Below are 24,876 nucleotides of genomic sequence, written 5' to 3'. Positions count from 1 at the left end.
TCGCAACCCTCTTGTAGATCGGGATTTGGATCTTGGTCATCTTCATTTGAAATGGTTAATAAAAGAGTGAACTATACCAGTCTTGTAAAAATGTCACGCTATTCACTAGTACAGAAATAAATATTGGTAAAAATTATAAAAACAACTAATAGAGCTCTTAATTTAGGTAAATTCATTTATCATAAATAAAATCATTTATTACATAGTTACGATAGTGAGATTTTCAAAACCGACCTATAGAGATAATAACACAACAATATCATAATTTCATTTTCAATTAATCAGAACAACAAATTTCCTTTTTTATCTGCCTATTGGTATCCATGGGAGTTCATAGGGATGTCCCCATTATACGTGAACCCTTATTCAACATTATCAACTAGTTGACCATCCTCATACCCCGTCCGGTATGAGCATAAAAAATATCATCCCTCAATACCCTGTCCAGTATGAGAGTGAAACGAGTTGTCCCTATACCCCATCCGGTATGAGCGTAAAAAATATCATTACTCAATATCTCGTCCGGTATGAGGGTGAAACGGGCCGTCACCATACCACGTCCGGTATAAGTGCCAAAATACCTATTCTCAATACCTCGTCCGGTATGAATCAACGTTCACGGTAGGGTTTCCCATGTAACCGGTCCATCCACCATCTCTTAGCATATCCAGTAAAGCTACCATTCATCCATTCACTTAATCAAGTAATTTTTCGTTTACATTTAATTTTCACTTTTATAAGTTAACTGTAAATCACGCAAAATAAGCAATACATGCATCAAGAAAATACAATCGAATAATCTTACCAGTTCCAGTGTATTATCATGTATTCAAAACTGTAAAATCAAATAATAAGTTAAAATATGACAAACAGTAATAAATAACTGATTCCGCCTCTATTAGTAACTTGTAACTAATTATTGACATTTTTTAAATTACGCAAAATATCGTATTATTTATAATTAAACTTCAATTCCATAACAGAGAATAAGGTGATGGATTCTTATCCAAATCAATGTACGAAACGCTAAACTTTCAACTATGCCTACTGGTAGTTCTCGAGTTTTTTGAATTTTCTTTCAGATGTTAAAACACCCTTCAAGTACCTAAAAATACATAAAAAAAATCTAAAATTGGTGTTAAAAACCTCTTTTGACCAATTTTAGAATTCCGGCACGGCGTCACCGCTGTGCTTCGACAATGGCACCACTGCCTGCAACAGCAGTTTGTTTCGAACTGGCCATTTTTGGCTAGTTTTATACTCATCACTGCGAGAAAACACGTTAAGAGGTCGAGGTTGGCAGAAAAAAGTCAAAAAAATAAAAACTCACCAGTAGTGAAATTTTTCTGTGCGGCGGCTCTGTCGGCTTACCTTCGCGGTTGGATGCTTTTCTTTGATCAACCTGTAGAAAACAGAATGGTGATTATAATGGTAAAAAATGTAGCGCCCGGAAAGGGGCCGAAAAAAAAAAAAAAAAAAAGCCACGTCGGCAGCCACATCAGCAGGCCCGGTCAGCAGTCCCGGCCAACCGGGACCTGCCACGTGGCAAGACCACGTTGTTCCAGAACGGGCCACGTTGGCGATCCGCGTAGGCGCGATCGGACGGCCCAGATCAAGCGTGCTATCGGACGGCACAGATTCAATCAAAAACGGACGGCCCAGATTAAAACAAAATGGACGGCTGAGATCAAAAGGCAAAGGGTTATAAATAGAACCCCCACACCAGACCACAAACCCTAGCCACCTGCCGCTCGCCGGAGAAGACGAACCAGAAGCCGGACGCCGCCACCTGCCGCCGCACCGGGGAAATTTCCGACCGCCGATCGAAATAAATTCGTACCCCCGACTCGTTTTTCCACGCTGATTCCTCCTGTGGCCAAATCGGAGCCAAAATCCCGGCCAAAAGGCCGGAATAGACGGCCGAAGCCCAGCGGCGCCGCCGCGCCCCTTCTCGATTTTTGCCTCCGATGAGGCCCTTCCCGGCCTCCGTTTGATGCAATTTTTATATCACCGTGATCACCATTCTTTTCTCTACAGGTTGACCGGAGCCGAATCACCAAAACACGAACCTCGCCGGAGAGCCGCCGCACCCGAGAGCGCCGCCGTCGGTAAGCTCCGTTTTTCTATGATTTTTTGGCCCCCCGAGGGCCCTAGGGTTGTTTTCTCACAGGGACCGATGCGAGTGTGGCCGAAAACAGCCAACCCGAGGCGAATCGCCGCTGCTAGCGGCGGTGCCGTCGCCGGAGCACGGCGGAGCCGCCGTGCCGGAGTTGCGATATTGGCCGAAAGGGGCCCTGGGCCTAATTTGGGATTTTTTGGAACACGTGCAGGTACCAGTAGTGCGTTTCAGTTCCCCAAAAAAAATTCAGAAAAAATTAGGGACAGCCTGAAGGCGCACTGTGAAGCCGTGTTCGGACCCCGAAACGTGTAAGGACCCCTCACCTTATTTCCTATCACGGTTTTAAAGTTCAATAAATGATAAAACGGTATTTCATGAATCAACGAATGTGTGAAATTGCTTAAGGTCGCTAATGGAGCCCAAGTCTAGTGTATTTGTCGGTTAACTGTTATTTGGCCTGTTTTACAGTTTTAAATGCAGCATGAGGTTCGATGTTTTCATTTTATAGTTTCGTGTGCATATTTTACTGTTTTATTGATTATGGATTAAATGACCGGGATATTGATGCTGTATGTTGTCTATTTAGCATAAATTACTGTTTGCTTGCTTGTATGTGGATTAATGATGCTGACTGAGGAAAAAGAGAATGAAAAATTATGTAAATGAGTAATTGTATAATGTGGTCAGCCTGACTAGATATCCTGGGAGATGGTGGACGGACCGGGTCCGTGGGCAACCCTACCGGGATTGTGGTCTCCCATACCGGACGGGGTATCGAGATCTTATATGTTTTGGCGCCCATACCGGACGGGGTATGGGGACGGCCCGTTTCACCCTCATACCGGACGGGGTAATGAGGTCTATGGTTTGGCGCCCATACTGGACGGGGTATGGGGACGGCCCTGGAATGAATTTCAAGTGTTAAGGATTAACGGGTAGCGGGACCCCTATGGATCCCCATGGATACTAGTGGGCTGGTGAATCAGGAAAATATGTTGTGTAACGATTGAATTACGAAAAGTTTGATAGGTATTATGTTATACAGTTCATATATATGTTTTCATGATGATGATGATGTTATTGCTTTCGGATATTGTTTTATGAATTTCACCGAGGTAAGTGAATGGTAAAGGTTTTATTATTAATAAAAGGATTTGTTGTAAATTATGCTCCATTGGTCTTTTTGTGTTTTCTACCCACCTTTACCTCCGTGACGGTGAGATATCGTGATATCTTTACTGGGCTGTGTAGCTCATTCCTTATTTAATCATTTCAGATCAAGAGGACATCGTTCCCGAGCCGGTTCCGCAGGAGGACGACGAAGGGGACGCCTAAAGACTCCCTAGTCACATTCATAGTTTTTTACTTTCAAGTTTCTCCTTTAGGTAGTTTAATCTTTTATATTTTGTGAACACGTTTTTGGTTTTAGTGTAAGGGATGTTATTCAAATTTTGACTTCGCTTCCGCATTTGATATTTATAATATAATTTCCATTTTAAATTTCCGGGGCTGCTACAAAAAAATTGTACGAAACGGGAATCAGGAAGGAGCTCATCGATGGCAATTTTTAGTTTTTCCCGCGGCGCCTCCGCAAGGCTTTACCTGCAGTTTTCAGCTTATCCGCCGATCATTTTGCTCTGATTTAGCCATGGGGGTAATCAAAATCAAATTTCGAGTGAATGAAATTTTTTTTACCTTTTTTGGTGGTCAGAGGTGGCTCCGGCACAACGACTGGCTGTGGTCGGCTCCCTTCTCCGGTGACTGGTTCTTATTTTTCGGCGAGGGGGTTGGTGGCTAGAGTTGGAGTTCGGTGTGAAATGATATATTTATATCTGTTTTCCTTTAATCTGGACTATTTATTGCGTTTAATCTCGACCGTCCGATCGTGTTTAAAGAGGAAATAAATGTGAACCGTTCATTGCGATTTTATCTAAACCGTACGATCGCGTTTAAAAGAAAACGAATATGGACCGTTCATCACTTTTAATCGCGACTGTCCGATCGCGCCAGTCCACGTGTGCAGAAATAAATCCGAACCATCCGATCGCAGACACGCAGATTGTTAACGTGACCTCCTGTGTGACACTGCGCCAGCGTGCCTTACCATGCGGTGCGCTCTGGTTTGTCGGGGCTGCTAACTGGGTGGTCTTACCTGATACATTTTTTCTAAATTACGTTTTGACCTCTAATTTTTTATTTTTCTTTCAAAAACACCACAATAGCCCAAATTTTCACACAGTTTTTCTAAAATTGTTTTCAATTTCATTCTCAACCTATTTTTTCCTAGTTTTTACATTAAATAAAAATTTATAAATTTAAAAATTATATTTTATACATTAATTTAAAATTTTTAAAATTAATTCCGAGTATTGCATGATAAGTATAGTTGTCTTGCAAATTGGATTTCTATGAATATAAAAATTGCATTAGTTTTATCAAACTTACATAAATGTGTATTTGCATATCTATGCTTTGAACACCACTTTATTTTTATCTAGTACGTGAAACTCACACATCCCCTTAGTGCATATTAGTTCAGGTCAGTAGGGAGTTCAAGATCAAATAAAAGACTTCAAAAAATCCTTTAGCTACCTTGAATGTTTATTGTAAACCAGATCTGAATGTATTATTACGATGTAATTTCAAAATATTGTTGTGAGCCTCATGAATTACAACTCCGTACACAGGATGTATTGTTGATTTATAAAGATCAGCATAATGTTGTGTAAAAGTTTATCAGGTTCACATGTGAGATGACGCTCATTCATCTCCAGAAAAATCAAGTCGTTACAGATTTAGTTTAATTTTATTAGTATTACAACTTTATTAATATATTAATAAATTAATAAATTAAGTTTTCATTTTTTATTAAATTAAATGTCACTGTTAATCCATAATAAACTTGTAAAATAACAAATTCAACATTGTCATAGTTTCTAACATTATAGGATAAAATTTAATTTGAACACACATTGACTTTATATTAGTAAGTTTAAGTTTTTATTTTTATTAAATTAAATATTATACGTCAGTCACTGTCAATTCATAATATAGTTATAAAATAATAAATTTTACGCAGTCATAATTTTTTATATTATAGAGTAAAATTTAATTTGAACACATTGATTTCTATTAGTAAGTTTAAATTCTTATTTTTATTAAATTAAACATTATAAGTTGGTCACTGTCAATTTATAACGCACTTCTAAAAAAATAAATTCTACATTGTCACAATTTTTTGCATTATATGATAAAATTTAATTTGAACACACATTGACTTTATATTAGTAAGTTAAGTTTTTATTTTTATTAAATTAAATATTATATATCGATTATTACTATCATTTCATAATATATTTATAAAGTATTAAATTTTACACATTACATGATAAAATTTAATTTGAAAACACCTTTAACTTTTGGAATTTGGATTATAATTTGAACATTTTTTTAAATTACATCTTGACTCCTGGTTTTTGGTTTTCTTTTCAAAAATATCTCTAGAATTTAATTTTTCACCCCATTTTTTTCAAAATCAATTTTAATTAAATCCAAAAATAATTTTACCCTATTTTATCATTATCATTATTTTTATTTTCATTAAATTAAATTAAATTAATTTAAATATATAATTATTACAAAATAAATTAATTATTAAAATGAAATAAAACTAAAATAATTCCAATAAAAAAAATAATAAAAGGTTTTCAGCTTATCTGTCGATCATTTTGCTCTGATTTAGCCATGGAGGTATTCAAAATCAAATTTCAAGCGAATGAAATTTTTTTTACCCTTTTTGACGGTTGGAGGTGGCTCCGGCACAATGACTGGTGGTGGTCGGCTCCCTTCTCTGGTGACTGATTCTTATTTTTCGGCGGGGGGGTTGGCGGCTAGAGTTGGGGTTCAGTGTGAAGTGAGGTATTTATATCCGTTTTCCTTTAATCTGGACTGTTTATTACGTTTAATCTCGACCGTCCGATTGCATTTAAAGAGGAAATGAATGTGAACCGTTCATTGCGATTTTATCTAAACCGTACGATCGCGTTTAAAAGAAAACGAATCTGAACCGTTCATCACGTTTAATCGCGACCGTCCGATCGCGCCCTTCCACTTGTGCGGAAATAAATCCGGATCATCCGATCGCAGACACGCAGATTGCCAACGTGACCTCACGTGTGACACTGCGTCAGCGTGCCTTACCATGCGGTACGGTCTGCTTTGTCGGGGCTGCTGACTGGGTGGTCTTACCTGACACATTTTTTCTAAATTATGTTTTGATCTCTAATTTTTTATTTTTCTTTCAAAAACATCCCAATAACCCAAATTTTCACACAGTTTTTCCAAAATTGTATTCAATTTCATTCTCGACCTATTTTTTCCTAATTTTTTACATTAAATAAAAATTTATAAATTTATAAATTATATTTTATACATTAATTTAAAATTTTTAAAATTAATTCCGAGTATTGCATGATGAGTATAGTTGTCTTGCAAATTGGATTTTTAAGAATATAAAAATTGTATTAGTTTTATCAAACCTACATGAATGTGTATTTGCATATCTATGCTTTGAACACCACTTTATTTTTACTGAGTACGTGAAACTCACACATCCCATCAGTGCAGATTAGTTCAGGTCAGTAGGGAGTTCAAGATCAAAAAAAGACTTCGAAAAATCCTTTAGCTACCTTGAATGTTTATTGTAAACCAGATCTGAATGTATTATTATGATGTAATTTCAAAATATTGTTGTGAGCCTCATGAATTACGACTCCGTACACAGGATATATTGTTGATTTATAAAGATCAACATAATGTTGTGTAAAAGTTTATCAGGTTCACATGTGAAATGACGCTAATTCATCTCCAGAAAAATCAAGTCGTTACAGATTTAATTTAATTTTATTAGTATTACAACTTTATTAATATATTAATAAATTAAGTTTTCATTTTTTATTAAATTAAACGTCACTGTTAATCCATAATACACTTGTAAAATAACAAATTCTACATTATCATAGTATCTAACATTATAGAATAAAATTTAATTTGAACATATATTAACTTTATATTAGTAAGTTAAATTTTTATTTTTATTAAATTAAATATTATACGTCGGTCACTGTCAATTCATAATATATTTACAAAATAATAAATTTTATGCGGTCATAGATGTATAAAATAATTGCGCTTGTAATTATCCAAAACAGCATTGGTATAAATATATACATACATATATTTAAGAAAAGAAAGACATCAATGGCATGATAAGTACGCATATATTTATATAATATTGACCTTTTCATGCAGTGTTTGCTTGAGAAAAACGCCCTGTCCGGCCCCAGTTCAGAAGCGTGTGCAAACTGAAAACACACACACAACGCAATTGACCATCCCCTGTTTTCAATTTTCAACTGCTGGTTTTCCCTTTCTCCCCTGCTTCCCACCTGCATATACATTCATATATCCACACACACACACACATATATATATATATATATAGACACACATATGGACATATACAAAAACAAAAAGCCCCATAAAAATACCTGCTGGTCTTGGCTCTCTAATGGTACTCTTGGTAGATAAGTTTACAAAACTCTATACCAAACTGGAGAATCATTACCACCATCATCACCATCACCATCACGATGATCATCAACGATTAGATGAAGCCTTATCAGGTTTTCGGTCTGATATTCTGTTTTCCCTCAACCAGTTTCTGGAAAATTGGAATCCGATTGGATCAGAGAATCTCACCCTGCCATGGATTCAGCAAGCTCTAGAGCTCATACCCAGTGTCAACCAGGCTTTTGCAAAGCTGGCTGTGGATATAGACTATCCCATGAGAAAATGGGAGGCACCTTCTGTTGAGAATTATCTCGACAATACCTTCCACATCTTAAATCTTCTCAATTCTATAAGTTCAGCACTTTCTCAGCTCGGTCAAGTTCGCCTTTCGCTGTCTCATGCTCTCAGCCTGCTTGAGAATTCGCCTTCTCTGGCACTCCATCATCTCAAAGTGAAGAATTCAGTATCAGCCAAGGATTTTCACAAGCCAGAGAATACTAACAAGGCAAGCAGTGAAGAAATATCAGTATCATTGTCCGGGAAAGAGAGAATTATCCATCAAGCTCTGGTTGAAATCAAGAGTATAGGCTTTTGGGTTTGCGGTATTCTACTGTCTGGTTTGCATGGAGAAGCTATACCATACTTGGAGATCAGAAAACTGGCAGACGGGTCCGCTAATTCATCAGTGAATGGATTGGATTCATGGGTTACCCAGCTCGTTTCGGGTAAAGGGTTTGTGTTGGAGGATGTGAAAGGTCTGAATTATGCTGTGGCTTCCCTTGCGGCAGCCATAACCAATGGAGAACAACAGAGTGATGCAGCTGAGGAATTGAGGAGGAAACTGAAGGTGTTTGGGAAGGCTTTGGAGGATTTAGGAACAGGAGTGGATTACATATTTTCCTCAACATTAACCAGAAGAAATCAGCTACTCGATACTGTCCGAAAACAGAATCAACCATGGCGACAGGAGCAGAAAATATTTAATCAAACAAAAAAATTGTATTTTTAGATTCCTAGTCTGTACATAGATTGATTTGAATTTGATCATTAACTAAAATTTATCAATCAGAAAATAGTAATAAAAGCATCAGTATTACACCGCTCAAAATCATAGCCTTTACCTGTTACTTGTGCTGGGATCTAAGAAAGGATCCCTCGGATATTGTAGGAGCTTGCTTAAAACTCAAGCAAATAAGAACTAGTACTAAACAAGTTTCAATTCAAAAAACCCATAAAATTGAACTAGGAAAAAGAAAGGAGAGACTCAGATAATTCAACATCATTCATTTTGATACAACCAAAAGGGGAAAGGAAAATTTAAAAACCTATTCCTTGGAATATCCAGAAAGTTCTTCCAAGAAGCTGAAAAGACTAAAAACTTCCTTTTTTTTCCTTCCTCTACATCATCCTAAGAAAAGAAACATCTGTACCAAAGGTTTCTCTTTCTATTTCAGTCATATTGATGCTTGGCTATGGACTACGGACTACATTTTTCTATACTATTTTCTCACTGCTTTGTTGTACCTATCAAAGGAAAACTAGAAACTTTTCGAACAAAACGATCACAGCAGGACTTGAAGTCACTTGGCATGGCTTTGGCTCTCGGGTGCCTTCCTCTTGCGAGAAACATCACTTGGTAACCTGAGAAATACAAGAGTACATTTTCAGATTTTCCTTTCCTAACTCATGGATATGAATTTAGAATATAAAAACTAAAACATGCTTTTATGTGTCAGACGGACTTTTCTAGATTGAGGAGAACTTTGGCTTAGAACTTTCAAGAAAAAAACTATTCCACAATCAATGTGTTGCTACTTTTGTACTATAAGCAGTTATCCAGAAGTCACGTTAATTAGCAAACCCAGTTACAGTTGACTTGAAAAAGATCGTTTAATACGAGAAAATTTGCATACCCTAAATACAAGGTGGTGTCTGAATCACCCTTTTCCACAGCACAGTTGCAAGTAACATCAGAGGTTGTGACTGCATTGTTTCCAACAGAATTTTTCTTTGCAGCTGGATAGTACTCAAAGTAGGATGGGACAGGATTGTTGTTCGTTGGGAGAAAGGCTCGGAGCTCCTGAACCTACAATACGAGTAAGACACTGTAAATATGATATATCATCAAACCCAATATGGGAATTCATCTATGTTGGAAATGTAAATTATGCCTGTCTGCGCAGAGTTTCATTCTCCAGCAACGCTCGCTGTTCCTGAGAAAAGAAATCAAACAGAGTAATCACAAAGGAAACAAGATAGATATATATAAATAAATGGCATACATAGGCACCCATATTTGTTGTGAGATCTAATGTACCTGAAGTCTTGATTGCTCTAGTTGCTCCAGTAACACTTGCTCCTGAAGCAGTAGAGTTTTCGTAAGGCCTCTTAAACTTAGTACTAGATACTATAACCAAATCAGAGAGGGAGCAACAGATTTCAGTACCTTCCTCTCCTTCACTGATGATAAACCATCACTTAATTGCTGTTCCAGTTGTTGTAGCTCTTTCAAGCAAACGCCATTCAAGTCCTTACCCAGCAGCTGCCTGTAGAACATAAGAAAATTGTAAATTGTAACAAAGTTGTGTCAGTAAACAAAAATATAATAGCTGAATGGCAGAAAAATCTATGGAATACATACAACTGTTTCAGCTGTAGTTTTGCAATTTCCTCCTGCAGAGCATCCACCTCTTTTGAGTGTTGTTTCTGGGAAAGTAACAAGTTTTCGAATTCATAAGTGCCATGTGTAAGTTCACAGATCACCATTGGAAAGTTAAAAATTTACAAGAAACTTTCAAATGGATCATAGTTTTGCCTCAGAGTAGAAAAAATTAGTTTATAGTATCCTAGTAGAAAACATCAGCTACATGGGATTCATGTAGAGGTTGCTGTCCGTTCATATAGAAATGTTTTAAGAAAACTGAGGGAAGTATGGATTGTAGTTAAATGTAAACAGGGCAAAAATCATTCGGATAGCCAATTTTTGTTTACACAAAAAAAAAAGATATAGAAATGTTTTAAGAAAATTGAGGGAAGTATGGATTTTAGTTAAATGTAAACAGGGCAAAAATCATTCGGATAGCCAATTTTTGTTTACATAAAAAAAAAAGATAGATCTACCTGAATGTTTCAAAAGACTTCCCATTGTTTTTTCTCCAAAATCCATGCCACTTGTGACCCAGAGAGAGATGAAAACAAAAACTAAAGAATACGAGCGAACAATAACATATTGTGCTAATCATACATGAAAAGAAAAATGATATTGAAATTTGTTCATCCAAAATCTGCACATAAAACAAGAGAATACCAGTTTTAACTGACATCGGCAGGGAAGTACCTCTGCCCTATATTCGGAAGCAGCCTCCTCTGGAGAAAGATTGCATTTGTTGTATCTAGACAAAGTTCTCTTCATGCTGAACAGATCAGAGGAAATGAAATTAAGTCATGAAAATTTCTTTTCGAGATGAAGAAAGAAAAGAAGATATGGTTTACGATTGCTTATTGCCTGTGAATACTTAGACTAATAAACATCTCTTATTCTAATGAACCCAGAGGAATCATAATATGAATTAGACTACTGAAGAAAATCTTCAGGCTGGTCTCTGCATGCAGAATGGGTCGATTATAAGGAAAGCAGCCTACAAATTAACACGACCCCGGAAAGGCCGTTAAATTCTGAACAAAACCAAGGCCCTGAATCTATTTTATATTCAACAACCAGAATCCTTGTTCTGTGTTGAAACTACAAAAGAAAAATATTGCATGAAGCTTTATGATCAGAGAAGTTTTCTGATTTGTATAACTTGATAAATTTGAGGATATTGTGGAGGTAACATTAAAGATAACCAAGCAATTGATTAGCTAGAGTTCTTAAAAAGATAATAATCAGCCTACATCGGTCTACAACACGAATATACTTCTTCCTTCAAACTAATATTGATTTGAGCCTTGTTACGAAACTGATCAGAACTTCACGATTTCAAGATTATGCGAAAGAACATAAGAAGAAAAGCCACCATGCCATGATCTCTTTAGCAAAGAAATTAACATAGCAAAATCAGCTAGCGAATCCTTAGAAAGACCAAAAGAAAAAAGAAGACATTTTAGGAAGTTAAAGCAACAAAGGGAACCAAATGCTGTAATTTGAAAAAATCAACTGGTTCATAGAAATCACCTTGAAGCCATATTTCCTAGATGCAAGAAAAACTTGAGGTATTGTCTTACAATTGAATCAATTTAATTTATAAAACCAAGAGTTAAGCATTTATTAATCCATAACGTTACTTCATAATTTTTTAGAGCCACTGCTGGATGCCAATGAAAAAACTGGCGGGCGCCACTTGATGACAAAATTCAAAATTTTAACTTATTAATATTTTCCAAAACGGACCAGTCACGTTTTTACTGCCATTAATCCTGCAGGTGCTGGAACGATTAGCACGAGGGAACGTTAAACCAAACCTAACCCGAAAAAGTCGCAATGGGACAAAAGAGGATGAGGACGGTTTCACTTGCTGCCAGCATAACATACATTTCAAATTTCTAAGTTTGAACTGAAACGCATAAACCGGAATTATTGAGATAAGAATCTGAATGTAGACAATTCTAGAAAAATTAATTAGAAACAATTATGAGCTAAACAGAACCATCATTACACACACTCCATTTCCAGCTCATAAACTGAGGTTCTAATAAATCAAGTGAACAAACACAGAGCACCAATGAACTGAGCTGAACTGAACTGATGATAAAACCAAAAAGAAAAAAGCTGTTTGCAACATAGAATTCATAAAATTTTGACAGAGAAAACCAGTTTTTAAGTCAAATAAGGACAAGAAGCAAAGGTTCTTACCATAATCACCACTACCACCATCATCATATACTTCATATAATAAAGAAACAAAAATTGCAACCCAAGAACAATTTCAAAATTCTGCATGATCATGACCATGACTTCAACAAGTTGGTGTAAGAAAGCTAATATAAACACAAGAAATCCCCAAAATGAAAGACAAACATAATAGCACATGTATAATTCAAAACCACATATATGATAAAATATAAAAACAAAAACAACAATAACAACAAGAATAGAAGTTTGGAAAAAATAATAATAATAAGAAAGAGTGAAAAAGAGGAGGTAAAAGGAGAATTTTCCAGAAAAGCCAAAGGAGGTGATAAAAGGTATGACAGAAGCAAACATGCAAAGGGTGGCAAGAGAAAATCCCCAAACCCCGTAAATTCCCAGGATTACTTGTTTCTTGAGATTAAAAAAGAAATCATATAACATATTTTCTGTATCAAAAATCTCTTGTAAAATTTTCTTTTTACAGAGAAAAAATTACAGAAAGTAATAAACAAAGAAGAAAGGGGGCCAGAAGAAGACCCACACACAAGAAAAGTTGACTCAGGAAAAAAAAAAAAAAGAAAAAAAAACAATCAACCCAGATAACCAAAAAAGAAAAAACGAGAACATGCAATGCAATGGAATGCAATCAAATTAAGAAAATTGGCAGCATACCCATTACTGGAATACTCAAAAAGCTTGCCGGTACTTGAGAAAATGATAACAGCAACCTCAGCATCACAAAGAACAGCAAGTTCCTTCGACTTTTTGAGCAAACCAGCACGTCTTTTTGAGAATGTAACTTGCCTGCTATTGGCATTCTCGATCCTCTTAATCTCAATTTTACCTCTACCCATTTGGATGAAAATGCAGAAGAACAAGAATAACAAGAAGGAGGGAGTGTTGAAGAATGAAAGAAGAAGAAGGAGAAGAAGAAGAAGGGTTTTAAAGAAAAGGAAGAAGAAGAAGAAGAAGAGACATTTGGCTAAAAACAGAGGATTATGATTGTTTGATAAGAAAAATGTGCTTTATTTGGGAATCTATAGTTGGAAAAGGGGAAGGTGAGGATGGCTAAATAAGGAAGACTAAGGAGTAGGAAGGAAGAGACAGAAGAAGCGTTTCTGTTGTTGTTTTCTTTTTCTTTTCCTTTTAGTTTTTCAAAAGAGGAAACGGCTTTTACTTTCCTTTTTTTGATTTCTATTTATTTCGGGTCTTGCATTTGCATGGCTCTGTCTCTGTTTTCTTCTATTTTAGACCTTCATCCATCCATTTCCACTTCTTCCTCTTCCTCTTCCTTTTCCTCTCTTAGTTTTTACAAGACACACAACAGTCTTCTCCCTCTCCCGTCCCTGGGACCCACACCCACAATTTATTTTATTTTATTTTTTAATTAAAAAAATAATTTATTTCCATTGTGGATCCCATTTCTTTTTTATAATAATTAATATTTTTTTGACTTTTATATTTAAAAAATAAATCGAACTCTTCATGTATAAAAAATTATATTATAATTAATGTATATGTATTATCAGTTTTCGAATTTATTTTGTACAGGACTTACTTTTTTTGTTTTTAATTTCACTTTTTTTAAGAAAAAAATTGAGGTTTTTCTAATTAAAAAAAGAAAGAAATGAGAAAATTGGATTTTCTTGAAATAAAAATAGTTGTTTTACTACCAAATTTAGATTCAGTGGTAATATTTTGGAGTATTTCCAGCTAGAAATGGGAATTTTTTTTTTTTTTTATTTGTTTGAGATAATTTTGTCTTTTTCTTCATTTTATAATTTCTTTTTTTTTTTTAGAAAAAAACCTTTTTTCTTAATTATAAAAAAATCAGATTTAGTGAGGTATTGGTTAAGGATTTTTTTAAGATTTTGGTATTCTCTTTTTAATTTAATGAGTAGATTTAGTTATGTTTTCTAAGGATTTCATTTTATTTTTATTTATAAAATTTTCTAGAAATAGTTATTATTGTTGCATAATGATAAGTAATTAATGGGTTTTTTTTTTTTTTTTTTTTTTTACTTTTTAAAATTTTTTAATAAATAAATTACCTGTGAAGAAAGACTTCAACTTCTTTTTGTTTTTTTATTATCTTTTTTGAGAAATGAAGACTTCAACTTTAAGGCTGCAGCATTTACCAAATTTAGAAATGCCAATGAGGTTTAAAAAAGTTATCTTTTTCTGGGTTTACAGTTTTTTTCTAATGATTTTTTACCAGATTTAGTAAATATTATGGTCAATTTTTAGTAAAGTTGGATTAAGTACTTCCATTTTTTATTTTTTAACTATTTACCCTTTTTGGGTCTGGTTTGGTAGGCCAATTTTAACTTGTATTTGGAACAAAATTTTTTGGAAGTTGAGATTTTTAAGTTTTTATTTTCAGAAGTTGAAAATTTTGTAGGTGATGTTAAGGAGAAAATCTTTAGAAGTTATTTTGCTTAAAATAAAATAACTTCCTAATTATATATATATATACACACACACACACACACACACATATGTATGCACAGGAACACACAGCAACACAAGCAAACATATATACACACACATACATGGATGAATAATCCCTTAATGGTATGAATAATCCCTTCACTTCTCTCTTCCAGTGTGTGAATTCAAATTCTGTATACTGTAAACTTATTGTCATATACGGATGAAAATATATGTATATACACAGACAAAACATATGTGAAAAAACAACTTTCTGACACAAACAAGAAGATTTACGAGACTAGAAATACTGCTGCCGATGTTGTGTCAACTCGAATAAAGCACCAGTTATTCGATATTAAGACTAAAAGTCAAAATTGCAGTTCTATGATACAAATAACATGGTTTCCTTATTTGTGTTATTTTACAAAAGCCCAAATGCTAACTAAACAATGGAGTTGCTAATACAAATTCTGATGGCACCTAATTCCCTAATCCTGGTTGTACAAGCAGCAATCATCATACAAATAGGTTACGCTGGATGCTTAAGCCGGTTAACTTGTTTAACTGCTTGTCGGGTATTTGTTCCTATAGAATATCAGTTGTCAACGGGTATTAAGTTAGATTACAACGCTCCAACCCATCCATCTTTTCACAAACGTAAATGAAGTGAGAATCTGGATCTTCCAAAACAAAATCAACTGGAAGTAAGCCATCTTTCGTGACGGGAACAGGTTCCAAATATGATTTTGTTGTTGAACTGGAATTCACCGATGTTTCAAATCCAGGTCTGGCTGCAAAATTAAAAAGAGAAAAGAAAAGGATAGTGAAAGAATAATTATGTTTCATGTCATTCATAGAGCAAAAATCAAACAAAAAGTATACACAAATGTAGAATCAAACTCAAGTTTACAGTATGTTTTATGCTAAAACATATTATAAAGAATTTATTTGTTATTTGGACTGGGTTTAAAAATAGAGCCCTTTCTAGAATGCCCCAAGAATATAGGTGTAGGACTTTGTGCTCTATAACATCATTTAGAGAATTTCAGCCAAAAGTATTCATTAAACTCAGAGCCACAAAAGGAAACAGATGGTTATATCTCTAGAGAAAAACCGGTTCGACAGTCTGGTGTATTGCCATGGGACCCACGAGAAGCACAAGCCAGAGGCAGACTCAACTTTGACTCCAGATTGCAACCAGAAGCAAAGTCGACCTCAATTTTGCAACCCAGAAGCAAGATCAACTGCCATGCAACTGCAAAACCAGTATCTAACTAGGATTCAAGTATTCTAGTGGGAAGTGCTTTTTTGAAATACAAAGAAAGTGTTTATTTTTATCTAGTTCCTTGTTGGTTAGTACCACGCGGGTCTGGGATTAGGCTGTTTTTGGAATTCAACAGGAACATCATTTGGATCCGAGGTTGTAGGAGCTGTGACTCCCTATAAATATCTAATACTTCAATGAACAAAACCATATCATAGTTCAATCTAACATTAGTTTCTGTCTACAGGGTCATGGGGGGGTTCTCCCTGACAAGCCCAACCATAGTCCATCAAGGCTGTAAGTTAGGTATACAAGCTTCAGGATTGCTGCAAAACTTCACTATTAGTGTACCTGTGAAACAATCGCGTGCATGAGATAGTAAAAAAGTGTTAGAGGAGCAGGAGATCGTGGGAGATTTTTTAGAAGTTCTAATTCAAGGTCTTCCTCAAAATATATCAGGAGGATTTTGAATAGGCAGAGAAATGAGAAAGAACTAACAGCTTGGGATCAATGCTCTGTCCAGGGAGCTTTCGGCTAATTAGAAATACATATTGGTTGTCTCAATTAAAATTTTCTGACATAAATGAAAAGCTTCAAAGTACAAAGGGAACAATTTTTTAAAAAGGGGAACTTTTCTATCAAATTACTTTTTTTAGATGTTAATCTGCAATACATATTTTATTACCTTCTCTATGTTTAGAAGAAAATTCAAGACCAGAAAACCTGATCTTACTTGTGAACAGAGGATAAGATAAAAGAGGCATGCACAATCAATATAACAAGTTATACAAATAACTAGAGAGACGAAACGAAGAGAAAATCTAATATTTGAACGATCAAGATTCATGCAGGTAGAGGAAAAAAGGGAGTTCACTGGGTAGAGGGAGAACTAGCAACTACGATGAAGTAAAATATTTCAGAAGACAATATGGATTAAACATCACAGAGACAGGCATAATGAGGGTAAATAAAACCAAGAATATGCAATTTCAAGATTAGCCTTCTACCAAAATAGCAAGCCAAATTCCATTTAAAACCACCAATTTATGTCCATGTCAAATAAAAAATGAAATAGCAAAGAGTACCAACAGGAAATATTCCAATAATGCAATCCAGGTTCTTATACCATTCTCAGTATTCTGGCAGTCACGAACCATAAGCCAGTATGCTAATTATGAGTATCGGACCACAGACTTATTGGACATAGTCACGTAAAACTTATGAGGAAAAAAAAGTATTTGAAAGCTTAGGGAGAAACTCCATAAAACCACCAATTTTGTTCATGTCAAACTGAAATTGTAGCAGCAAAGAGTACCAACAGGAAAACATCCAATGATAGAATCCAGGTTTTCATACCATTCTCAGTTTTCTGGCAGCCACAAACAACAAGCCAGTATGCTAATTATGAGTGTTGAACTACAGACTTATTGGCCTTAGTCACATGTCTCACAAGTTTAGGGAGATCCAGACAGAATCTATGAAAAGTCGCGCCTTTGACAGGTTTATTTGAACTTTTGCTTATTCCATTGCTATTCATTATCAAACTTTTCTCTTCTCAGCAGGGTATTTGGGATGCATGTATCCTAATATTGTTACAATATGGTCAGATAAGATAGAATTTCCATGGGGGATAAGAAAATGATAATAGTGAAGAAAAGGCTCTAATCTGGCAAGTTTTCAGAAGAAACTTAAAAATAGTATAACTTTTAGAAAGTTACAGTTCATTTGTAAATAGTACCTCGATGATAGAGAAATTTTCAATTACTCATCTAAAGGACTAAATAACTAGGATGCTTTGACTAAAAGACTGAGACCAAAAAGAGAAAGAAAAAGACTGTACCTATGAATGCAATAAAAAACTGTTAAGCAGATTCCAATATGAACACAATAAAAAAGAAAATTAACCAAACGCCACCATTGATTAGATAAAACATTGGAGCACAAGCAGCATCCAACACCTTAAACAAAGATCAAAGGAACTTTCTTGGACCAGCATGTTTTTCTTCCTGCTGGGTGACCCTCATCAGTCCTACACTTCATACTAAACATGTTTTACATAATGCTGCCAAAGACCTGACAGTATATAACACATGTGAGAACAGAAATTCAACAAATACTTAAGGCTCCGTAAATGGTTTGAGAGAGAAATGCAGATTACATGACAACCAATCAACAAAGATAACTTGAATTGGCATATCTTTTTCACTTAATAATCCAGATCTATAAACTGGAAACAAACCAAAAGTTTTTTTACCTCTATGAAAACCTTCAGCCTAAAAGAAATTTCTAAATCATGCACAAATTCAGATTCATGGAAGCAGAAGATCGTCAATGGAACGGGCAGCCATTTTAATAAATAACAACACCAAGCCATGAAACAAGATATTTTACACAATGCAGATGTAAGGTTCATGACATAACCACTCACTATCAGAGTGGAGAAGACAAAATACGAATTAGAACCCAATTTGCTCTTAAGGTATAGGAAACTTGAGAAAATTCTATGCAACACACATCCATTAGATACAAAATTATATATTAAATTTCATAATCCAACAGAAGCAATGAATGTAATTAATTTAAAATTACAAATAATTAATTACAAACAGAATAAGTAAAAATTTGGAAGAACATTTAACATTATGCACAACGAAATGATTTCATTTAAAGATAATAGTACAAATAAAGGTAAAAGGAAAAGAAAAAGAAAACTTACGTATTATGTACAATACAGTTTTCCAGTTGTACACCGACCGACTCAAATGGGGCATCCTTACTTTAGGATCACCATAGGTTATCTGTTTAGATTAAGTACAAGAATCTTAAATATGATGAACTTTCAGCATAAAGGACTTACAAGGAGAAAGGTTGGTTAGGTTATATTTTTACCAGCATATAGATCCCCCCAGGTTTAAGAAGCCTACAAGCAAATGAAGAAATCAGTTTCACAAATCAATTTACATTTACAAGAAAATAAAAAATACAAAAAGCAATAAATTAGCCACTTTGCAACACTAGCTATACATTGGTGACTTATTATAGTAACTGAATTATAGGTTTACAAAAGAGTGAAAAACCAAGTTCTAATGACAAAACAAGAACACCAAAACCAGAAACTAAGCTTGTAAGAGTCCAGACATCTATAACCTGCTAACTTCACCCAGCATCCTTGCAGCACTAACTGGAGCATCATTGCCGCACTGCAAATTAGAAACCAAAGAAAAAAAGAATTAAGTATGCAAGTGTTAGTAAATTGGAAGAAATCATTAGGAGATTAACCATACACATCCTACCATCAAAGAATCAAGAGTTCCTAGATTAAGGATCACCAGTCCATCAGAGCAGATTCAGCAACAACAGCAAAGCCTCATCAACACGTAAATCACTAATTCAAGATGAAAATAAGCAATCTTGTACAGAGAATAAAAGTGGTTAAGAGCCTTACCTTTATCAATAACACTCTGAAAAGATTCATCTGGGAAGAAGCTCATATCTCTAACATCCATTTGCATGTCTACCGAGGTTTTAAAAGGAAGCTTTAGTATATTGTACATAGTAACTCTGGAATACTCTTGAACTAATCCCACCAAAAAAGAAGAAAACAAAGAAAAGGACAGATTCTTAGGCAGATATTTATGAATGAAACATTTTCTCAAAGCATACATTTCAACTGAGGAATATATGCATGTTTCCTTCTCATCATGTCAATAGCTACTGAAGAAATGTCAATATTCGTTATATCCTCGTACCCATCCACCACCATGTCCTCCGACATAACTGGAAACAAAAAGCAACTTTACATTAAGCTTTATCCAAAAGTGCATACAAGGCAATTAGACAAGATTTGTTAAACCGGGAACCTTTCTAATTCAAGAAACCTCTCATTACCAAAATCAACTATTTATAACCCATTCGCCTTTTAAGGATGAAACTTCAATGCTCATAAACTAACAAATAGCAAAAAGTTCAGTTTTAACCCCAAAAAAATTCAAAAACCCATAAACCCACAAAAAACGTCAATCCACCCTTTTACTTTCCCAGACTTTTTTATCAACAAAACTGGAGCAACTCGGCGAAAAAACAATTAAAACATCAACACTTCCCAACGATAGCAACATAATTATGCAACTCTAATGCTCATAAACTACCAAATAGCAAAGTTCAGTTTTAACTCCAAAATCATTCAAAAACCCATAAACCCACAAAAGAAATCAATCCACATTTCCACATTTCCTACACATTTCCATCCACAAAACCGAGCAACTCGATGAAATAACAACTTAAACATCAAAATTCCCCAACAAAAGAAAATTAGAAACAACAGAACGAGATTCAAACACGTAAAGAATAAACTATAACTAATCAATTCGTTACAGGAGTCTACTGGAGTGAAGAATTTTCAGAGTAGCAGATACGAAATGATAAATTAATCAAGACTAAGAAAGAGAGGGAAGCGAATAATTACGGGCATTGCCACAGCCGACCATGAGAACACGAGATGAGGTGGGGATGTACTTCCGTATAAAGGGACGAAGAGCCGAGTAACGCTGATACCAATCGAAGGAACCTCCCTCCTGCACATAACGAGCGTCCCAGTAAAGAGCGTCGCCATAGTTGTAGGTATTACAGCTGGAAACATCTCTGTACATCTTCCCTCTGGTCTCGATTCCTCCAACTCGAGAAGAAGAAGAAGAAGAAGAAGAAGAAGAAGAAGCAGGCGAGGTGGGTTTGTGTGGTATAGGATGATTGTCGTTACTAGTGGGTTGGTTGAGGATTGAAGGTGCGGTAGGGTCTGCAACTGAACTGGGTTGGTTTGTTTGGGTTTTTGTCTGTTTTCTTCAAATGGGGAGAAACAAAATTCTATTCGAAACTGTTGGATTACCTATCCCATATTTTCCGGGAAAATAATTTTGTTCGGTGACATGATTTTCTTTTGCATCAAATCAAGTTGTTTACTTTTGTATCTTTCTGCAAAAAGTAATTGCCTTTTGTGTACTAGTAAATATTTGGAATTCCTCTCCCTACTGTAATAATTCTTTCCCGGAAAAAAGTTACCACTTTTTTTCTAGCGAAAAAAAAAAAAAAAACACAAACCCTGAAATGATTATTAACTAGATTTTCAATCTCGTACAAACACATACTATAATTTTAAAAAAATTTATATAAATAGAAATAGAATTATATAATAATCATTAAATATAAATATAAATATAATAGATAATTTTATGTAACTAGAAATTATTTTTTCAAAAAAATTATCATACATAAAAATTTACATGATCCATAAGTAATAAAAAAGAAATAAATAATTAAGAACTGAATATACCTATATATGTTGGGAATAATTTGTACATTTATACAAATTATATATACACACACACACGTAATACCTACATAATATACATTGTTAAGAATTTTATTTAATTATAGAAAATATTATTTCATATAAAATTTATATTATTTATGCGCAATAATATTAAGAAAATAGAAAAAATATATATATAGAAAGATATATAACAAAATTCAAAATTTCTTTAAAAAAAAAAAAAAAGAGAATCGCCGCTTAATGCTTTCGGAGTATCGAGCGTACGGTGAGGCGGTGCTGACACGTGGAAATTCCTGGCGTTGTGGGCATTCGCCACGTGTCTCCTTCATCCACGTGTCCACCTTCTTCTACTGAATTTAACCGCAATACTTCCGTCTCCGAAATCAGTGGAGAACAGTAATGGATTTGAAGGAAGAGAAAGGAGGAGAAGACGAGAAGGCACTTCCTGTGGTGTCGCTGAATCATGTGTCTCGGCTCTGCCGGAACGTGAAGGACTCGATAGATTTCTACACGAAGGTTCTCGGATTCGTCGTCGTGGAGAGGCCTCAAACTTTTGATTTCGATGGCGCTTGGCTATTCAACTATGGCGTCGGGATTCACTTGATCCAGTCCAAAGACGAAAACAGACTGCCTCCTAAAGATAATCAAGACTTGGATCCTATGGACAATCACATTTCCTTCCAGGTATTACTCGTAATTTTGACTTGTATTGCAAATATATGTATATATAATGAAGATTGAAGAAAATCGCAGAGCGAGGATTTGAACGCGATTGAGGAGAGATTGAAGGATTTGAATGTGAAGTACGAGAAGAGGAGAGTGGAAGATGAAAACGGAGTAAAAATAGATCAATTGTTTTTCAAAGACCCAGATGGCCACATGGTGGAAATTTGCAACTGTGAGAATCTCAAGCTTGTCCCGGCGAGTTCGCTCGGCAAAATCAAACTCCCTATTGATCGCCATACTCCTCCCATTGATGTATAGGTATATTTATATTTGTACCATTATGGAAGTGCTCCAAGCGTTACAGTCATGAGGATTTTAAATATAATGAGTAATTCAAAAGGAAAATTTGCAGTTGATGATAAAACTCACATTTAGAAGACCCATTGTAATTCAGTTGATGAAGCACATGCATCTCTCTCACACACACACCCCAAACTAACACAGCTCGCTTAATAACCTTTTAGTTGGTGCAATAATTGAACCTTATATTCACATATTCATAAACTTGAAATTGTTCATAGTTTTAACCAAGACGCCTTACCTATTGGGTGGGATGGAGACGCAGCCTTGTATATATATATATATATATATGACTTCAAGATGGTTGTTGTCGTTCGCTCGTGATGAAGACACTAGACATGTCATTGTTCGTCGGAGAAAATAGCCATCAAAAGGGGAGTGTGTGACTCAACAAGGGACAAATAAACCACTAGGAAATTTGAGCGTTCTTTGGAGAAAGATGGGAACCTCGGGGAAATTGGGAAAACTAAAGATTAAAAAGGCCGGTCCAAATTATTCCTTTCTCATTTTTATGTAATTTGACTTCCTTTTTTTAAAAAAAAAAAAATTGCTATGGCGAATGTTACGTCATCACGTGGATAATAATTCAATTAGAATACAAGATGTGTTTAAATTAAATTCGTGTAGATTTGTAGTAATAAATATTGGTGAAAGTGTTAATAAACATATGATTGAATTCTAAAAGAGTAGAGACAAAAAATTGAAAAAAAAAAAAAAAAAAAAAAAAACATATGGGGATCAATTTAGTGTTTTAACCATTTATCTTTTGAATTATATAATTGTTATTTATTCATATGAGAAAAAAATGCATCTAAATTTATTTCTTTAAGTTTGTTAAATTTTAATATTTATTAATATCAAAAAATGTGTACACAAATTTATTACCAAATAATATATATTTTATTATAATATTTAATTATAAAATGTTTGGTAATATTTAAATAGAATCTCGTTGTAATAATAATTTTTAATTTATGTGTCTCTTAATTATTTTTGGATGATAATATCACTTATATATTTTATTTATATATGATGACTTTTAATTGTAAGATCGATTTACGTATTATCAATTGCATAAATAGCTAATTTGCTTATATATTATTTGGTTTTGGTCAAATTGACTTCTATTAGTATTTTTCTATTCAAATTGAACCTAAACTTTTAATGTCATTCAAGTAATCTCTTTCAATAACTGTTGTTAAATATTATTTTTATCAATAGTATATAGGTCACCTAATTCAGTTTTTGCTTAATAGATGCCCATGTGGCCGCTTTATATTTTGGCATGTGACCACCCATTGGCATCTATTACACTAATTTTTATTAAACTTTTTAATTATGATAATATATTAAACACTATAAACTATATGATTATACCCTTTTTCAGTTGACCTCTTCTCATCCAATCCTCCTTTGTTGCATGCCTCCTCCATTGTCATCAATTTCTATACTGAGTCCTCATCTAACATATTCCTCATTTTCTTTTTTCTAATAATAACAAATTCGTCTCTTACGAAGCCAAGTGCAATGTGTTTGATCATCTATTCAATCCTCACCCCAATACAACCAGTACTAAAACCACTACCATCAGACATGTGATGGTCAGCCATGGACAGTGCATCGCCACCACCCTTGTATAGTTTTAGTAATGATATGATTTTTGTATTTTTAGTGCCTTATAATAAATACAAAAAACCTAAAACTTGAAATAATATAATAGTTAAAAAATAAAGAAGAGCTTAATCTATATTTAATCATTAAAAGCTTTGACGTTTACCTAATATTTGATGTTGATTAAACTATAGGAAGTGGAATAGATCTTGTGATGTCTTCATCTTCCTCTTATTCCTTATCGATTCAGGTAACGAGTAGGTGAGATTGTGAGATTAAGTGTTAAGGTTCCCGTATTGAATTTAGGGTTTTGTGTATGAATTAAAGAGGGACCAACATACCATTGGGGAATGATATAGAACATCCCAAGTATAATGCTATTTTGTAAGGTTTTTAGGTTTTTTTGTTAAGATGTCCTCCTTCTTCTATAGTGTTTGTGTTCACAGTGTTTGAGGAGAAAAGTGAGAAAAAATAAGAGAGAATTTAGGAGAAAGAAACTATTTTTTGGTCTTTCGTCGTAGAAAGAGAGAATTTACATATATATATATATTATATTTGGCTTAATAATTTCAATAATATTATATGTAACGTTTTCTATTTACCTCAAGTATAATATGCAGTAAACAATAAATAACCAATAAATTGAATAATTAAGAAAAAATGTATATAGTTTTTTT

At 34.4% G+C, this 24,876-nt stretch overlaps 4 protein-coding genes across 7 annotated transcripts; 2 read left to right on the top strand and 2 right to left on the bottom strand.

The window, feature by feature from the left end:
- Window positions 1-7,615: 7,615 nt before the first annotated feature.
- LOC110809315 (protein BPS1, chloroplastic-like) lies at window positions 7,616-8,798 on the top strand. Its single transcript, XM_022035108.2, has one exon. The coding sequence runs from the start codon at window positions 7,689-7,691 to the stop codon at window positions 8,697-8,699; it is 1,011 nt and encodes a 336-aa protein (XP_021890800.1). The 5' UTR covers window positions 7,616-7,688; the 3' UTR covers window positions 8,700-8,798.
- A 129-nt stretch (window positions 8,799-8,927) lies between these two features.
- AGL15 (AGAMOUS-like 15) lies at window positions 8,928-13,828 on the bottom strand. 2 transcript variants are annotated; one of them, XM_088208930.1, is made up of 8 exons: window positions 13,212-13,828; window positions 10,998-11,103; window positions 10,332-10,396; window positions 10,137-10,236; window positions 10,008-10,049; window positions 9,862-9,903; window positions 9,604-9,776; window positions 8,928-9,331 (listed from the first exon to the last, which is right to left on the bottom strand). In XM_088208930.1, the coding sequence occupies exons 1-8, from the start codon at window positions 13,391-13,393 to the stop codon at window positions 9,271-9,273; spliced, it is 771 nt and encodes a 256-aa protein (XP_088065056.1). In that variant the 5' UTR covers window positions 13,394-13,828; the 3' UTR covers window positions 8,928-9,270. The 2 variants fall into 2 exon arrangements, with proteins under 2 accessions (XP_088065056.1, XP_021890756.1); XM_022035064.2 differs by having other exon boundaries at window positions 11,028-11,103.
- A 1,463-nt stretch (window positions 13,829-15,291) lies between these two features.
- Window positions 15,292-21,190, bottom strand: LOC110809320 (S-adenosyl-L-methionine-dependent methyltransferases superfamily protein). Of its 2 annotated transcripts, XR_002538794.2 has the most exons (9): window positions 20,702-21,190; window positions 19,900-20,013; window positions 19,682-19,750; window positions 19,530-19,549; window positions 19,384-19,436; window positions 19,126-19,156; window positions 18,953-19,034; window positions 17,593-17,819; window positions 15,717-15,763 (listed from the first exon to the last, which is right to left on the bottom strand). XR_002538794.2 is itself a non-coding variant. In XM_022035114.2 (8 exons), the coding sequence occupies exons 1-8, from the start codon at window positions 20,883-20,885 to the stop codon at window positions 15,585-15,587; spliced, it is 732 nt and encodes a 243-aa protein (XP_021890806.1). In that variant the 5' UTR covers window positions 20,886-21,181; the 3' UTR covers window positions 15,292-15,584. The 2 variants fall into 2 exon arrangements, 1 of the variants encoding a protein (XP_021890806.1); XM_022035114.2 differs by lacking the exon at window positions 17,593-17,819 and having other exon boundaries at window positions 15,292-15,763; window positions 20,702-21,181.
- Window positions 21,191-21,803: 613 nt separating this feature from the next.
- GLYI8 (Lactoylglutathione lyase / glyoxalase I family protein) lies at window positions 21,804-23,325 on the top strand. Of its 2 annotated transcripts, XM_088208931.1 has the most exons (3): window positions 21,804-22,246; window positions 22,316-22,546; window positions 22,810-23,325. In XM_088208931.1, the coding sequence occupies exons 1-2, from the start codon at window positions 21,962-21,964 to the stop codon at window positions 22,544-22,546; spliced, it is 516 nt and encodes a 171-aa protein (XP_088065057.1). In that variant the 5' UTR covers window positions 21,804-21,961; the 3' UTR covers window positions 22,810-23,325. The 2 variants fall into 2 exon arrangements, with proteins under 2 accessions (XP_088065057.1, XP_021890801.1); XM_022035109.2 differs by lacking the exon at window positions 22,810-23,325 and having other exon boundaries at window positions 21,805-22,246; window positions 22,316-22,633.
- Window positions 23,326-24,876: the final 1,551 nt, after the last annotated feature.

This window comes from Carica papaya, chromosome 8, assembly GCF_054855325.1.
Source record: "Carica papaya isolate Zhongbai chromosome 8, ASM5485532v1, whole genome shotgun sequence".
NCBI classification, from domain to species: Eukaryota; Viridiplantae; Streptophyta; class Magnoliopsida; order Brassicales; family Caricaceae; genus Carica; species Carica papaya.
Note: the sequence above shows the minus strand (reverse complement) of the source record. Positions and strands in the feature narration are given on the sequence as shown.

Coding starts and splice junctions, on each gene's coding strand:
- LOC110809320 (XM_022035114.2), bottom strand. CDS start 20,885: ATGTACAGAGATGTTTCCAGCTGTAATACCTACAACTATGGCGACGCT. Junction 20,014..20,701: donor GGTCGGCTGTGGCAATGCCC/GTAATTATTCGC, acceptor TTTTGTTTCCAG/TTATGTCGGAGGACATGGTG. Junction 19,751..19,899: donor ATATATTCCTCAGTTGAAAT/GTATGCTTTGAG, acceptor AAACCTCGGTAG/ACATGCAAATGGATGTTAGA.
- AGL15 (XM_088208930.1), bottom strand. CDS start 13,393: ATGGGTAGAGGTAAAATTGAGATTAAGAGGATCGAGAATGCCAATAGC. Junction 10,397..10,997: donor GCCGATGTCAGTTAAAACTG/GTATTCTCTTGT, acceptor TTACTTTCCCAG/AAACAACACTCAAAAGAGGT. Junction 9,777..9,861: donor ATGAAACTCTGCGCAGACAG/GCATAATTTACA, acceptor CTCGTATTGTAG/GTTCAGGAGCTCCGAGCCTT.
- LOC110809315 (XM_022035108.2), top strand. CDS start 7,689: ATGGTACTCTTGGTAGATAAGTTTACAAAACTCTATACCAAACTGGAG.
- GLYI8 (XM_088208931.1), top strand. CDS start 21,962: ATGGATTTGAAGGAAGAGAAAGGAGGAGAAGACGAGAAGGCACTTCCT. Junction 22,247..22,315: donor ACAATCACATTTCCTTCCAG/GTATTACTCGTA, acceptor AGAAAATCGCAG/AGCGAGGATTTGAACGCGAT.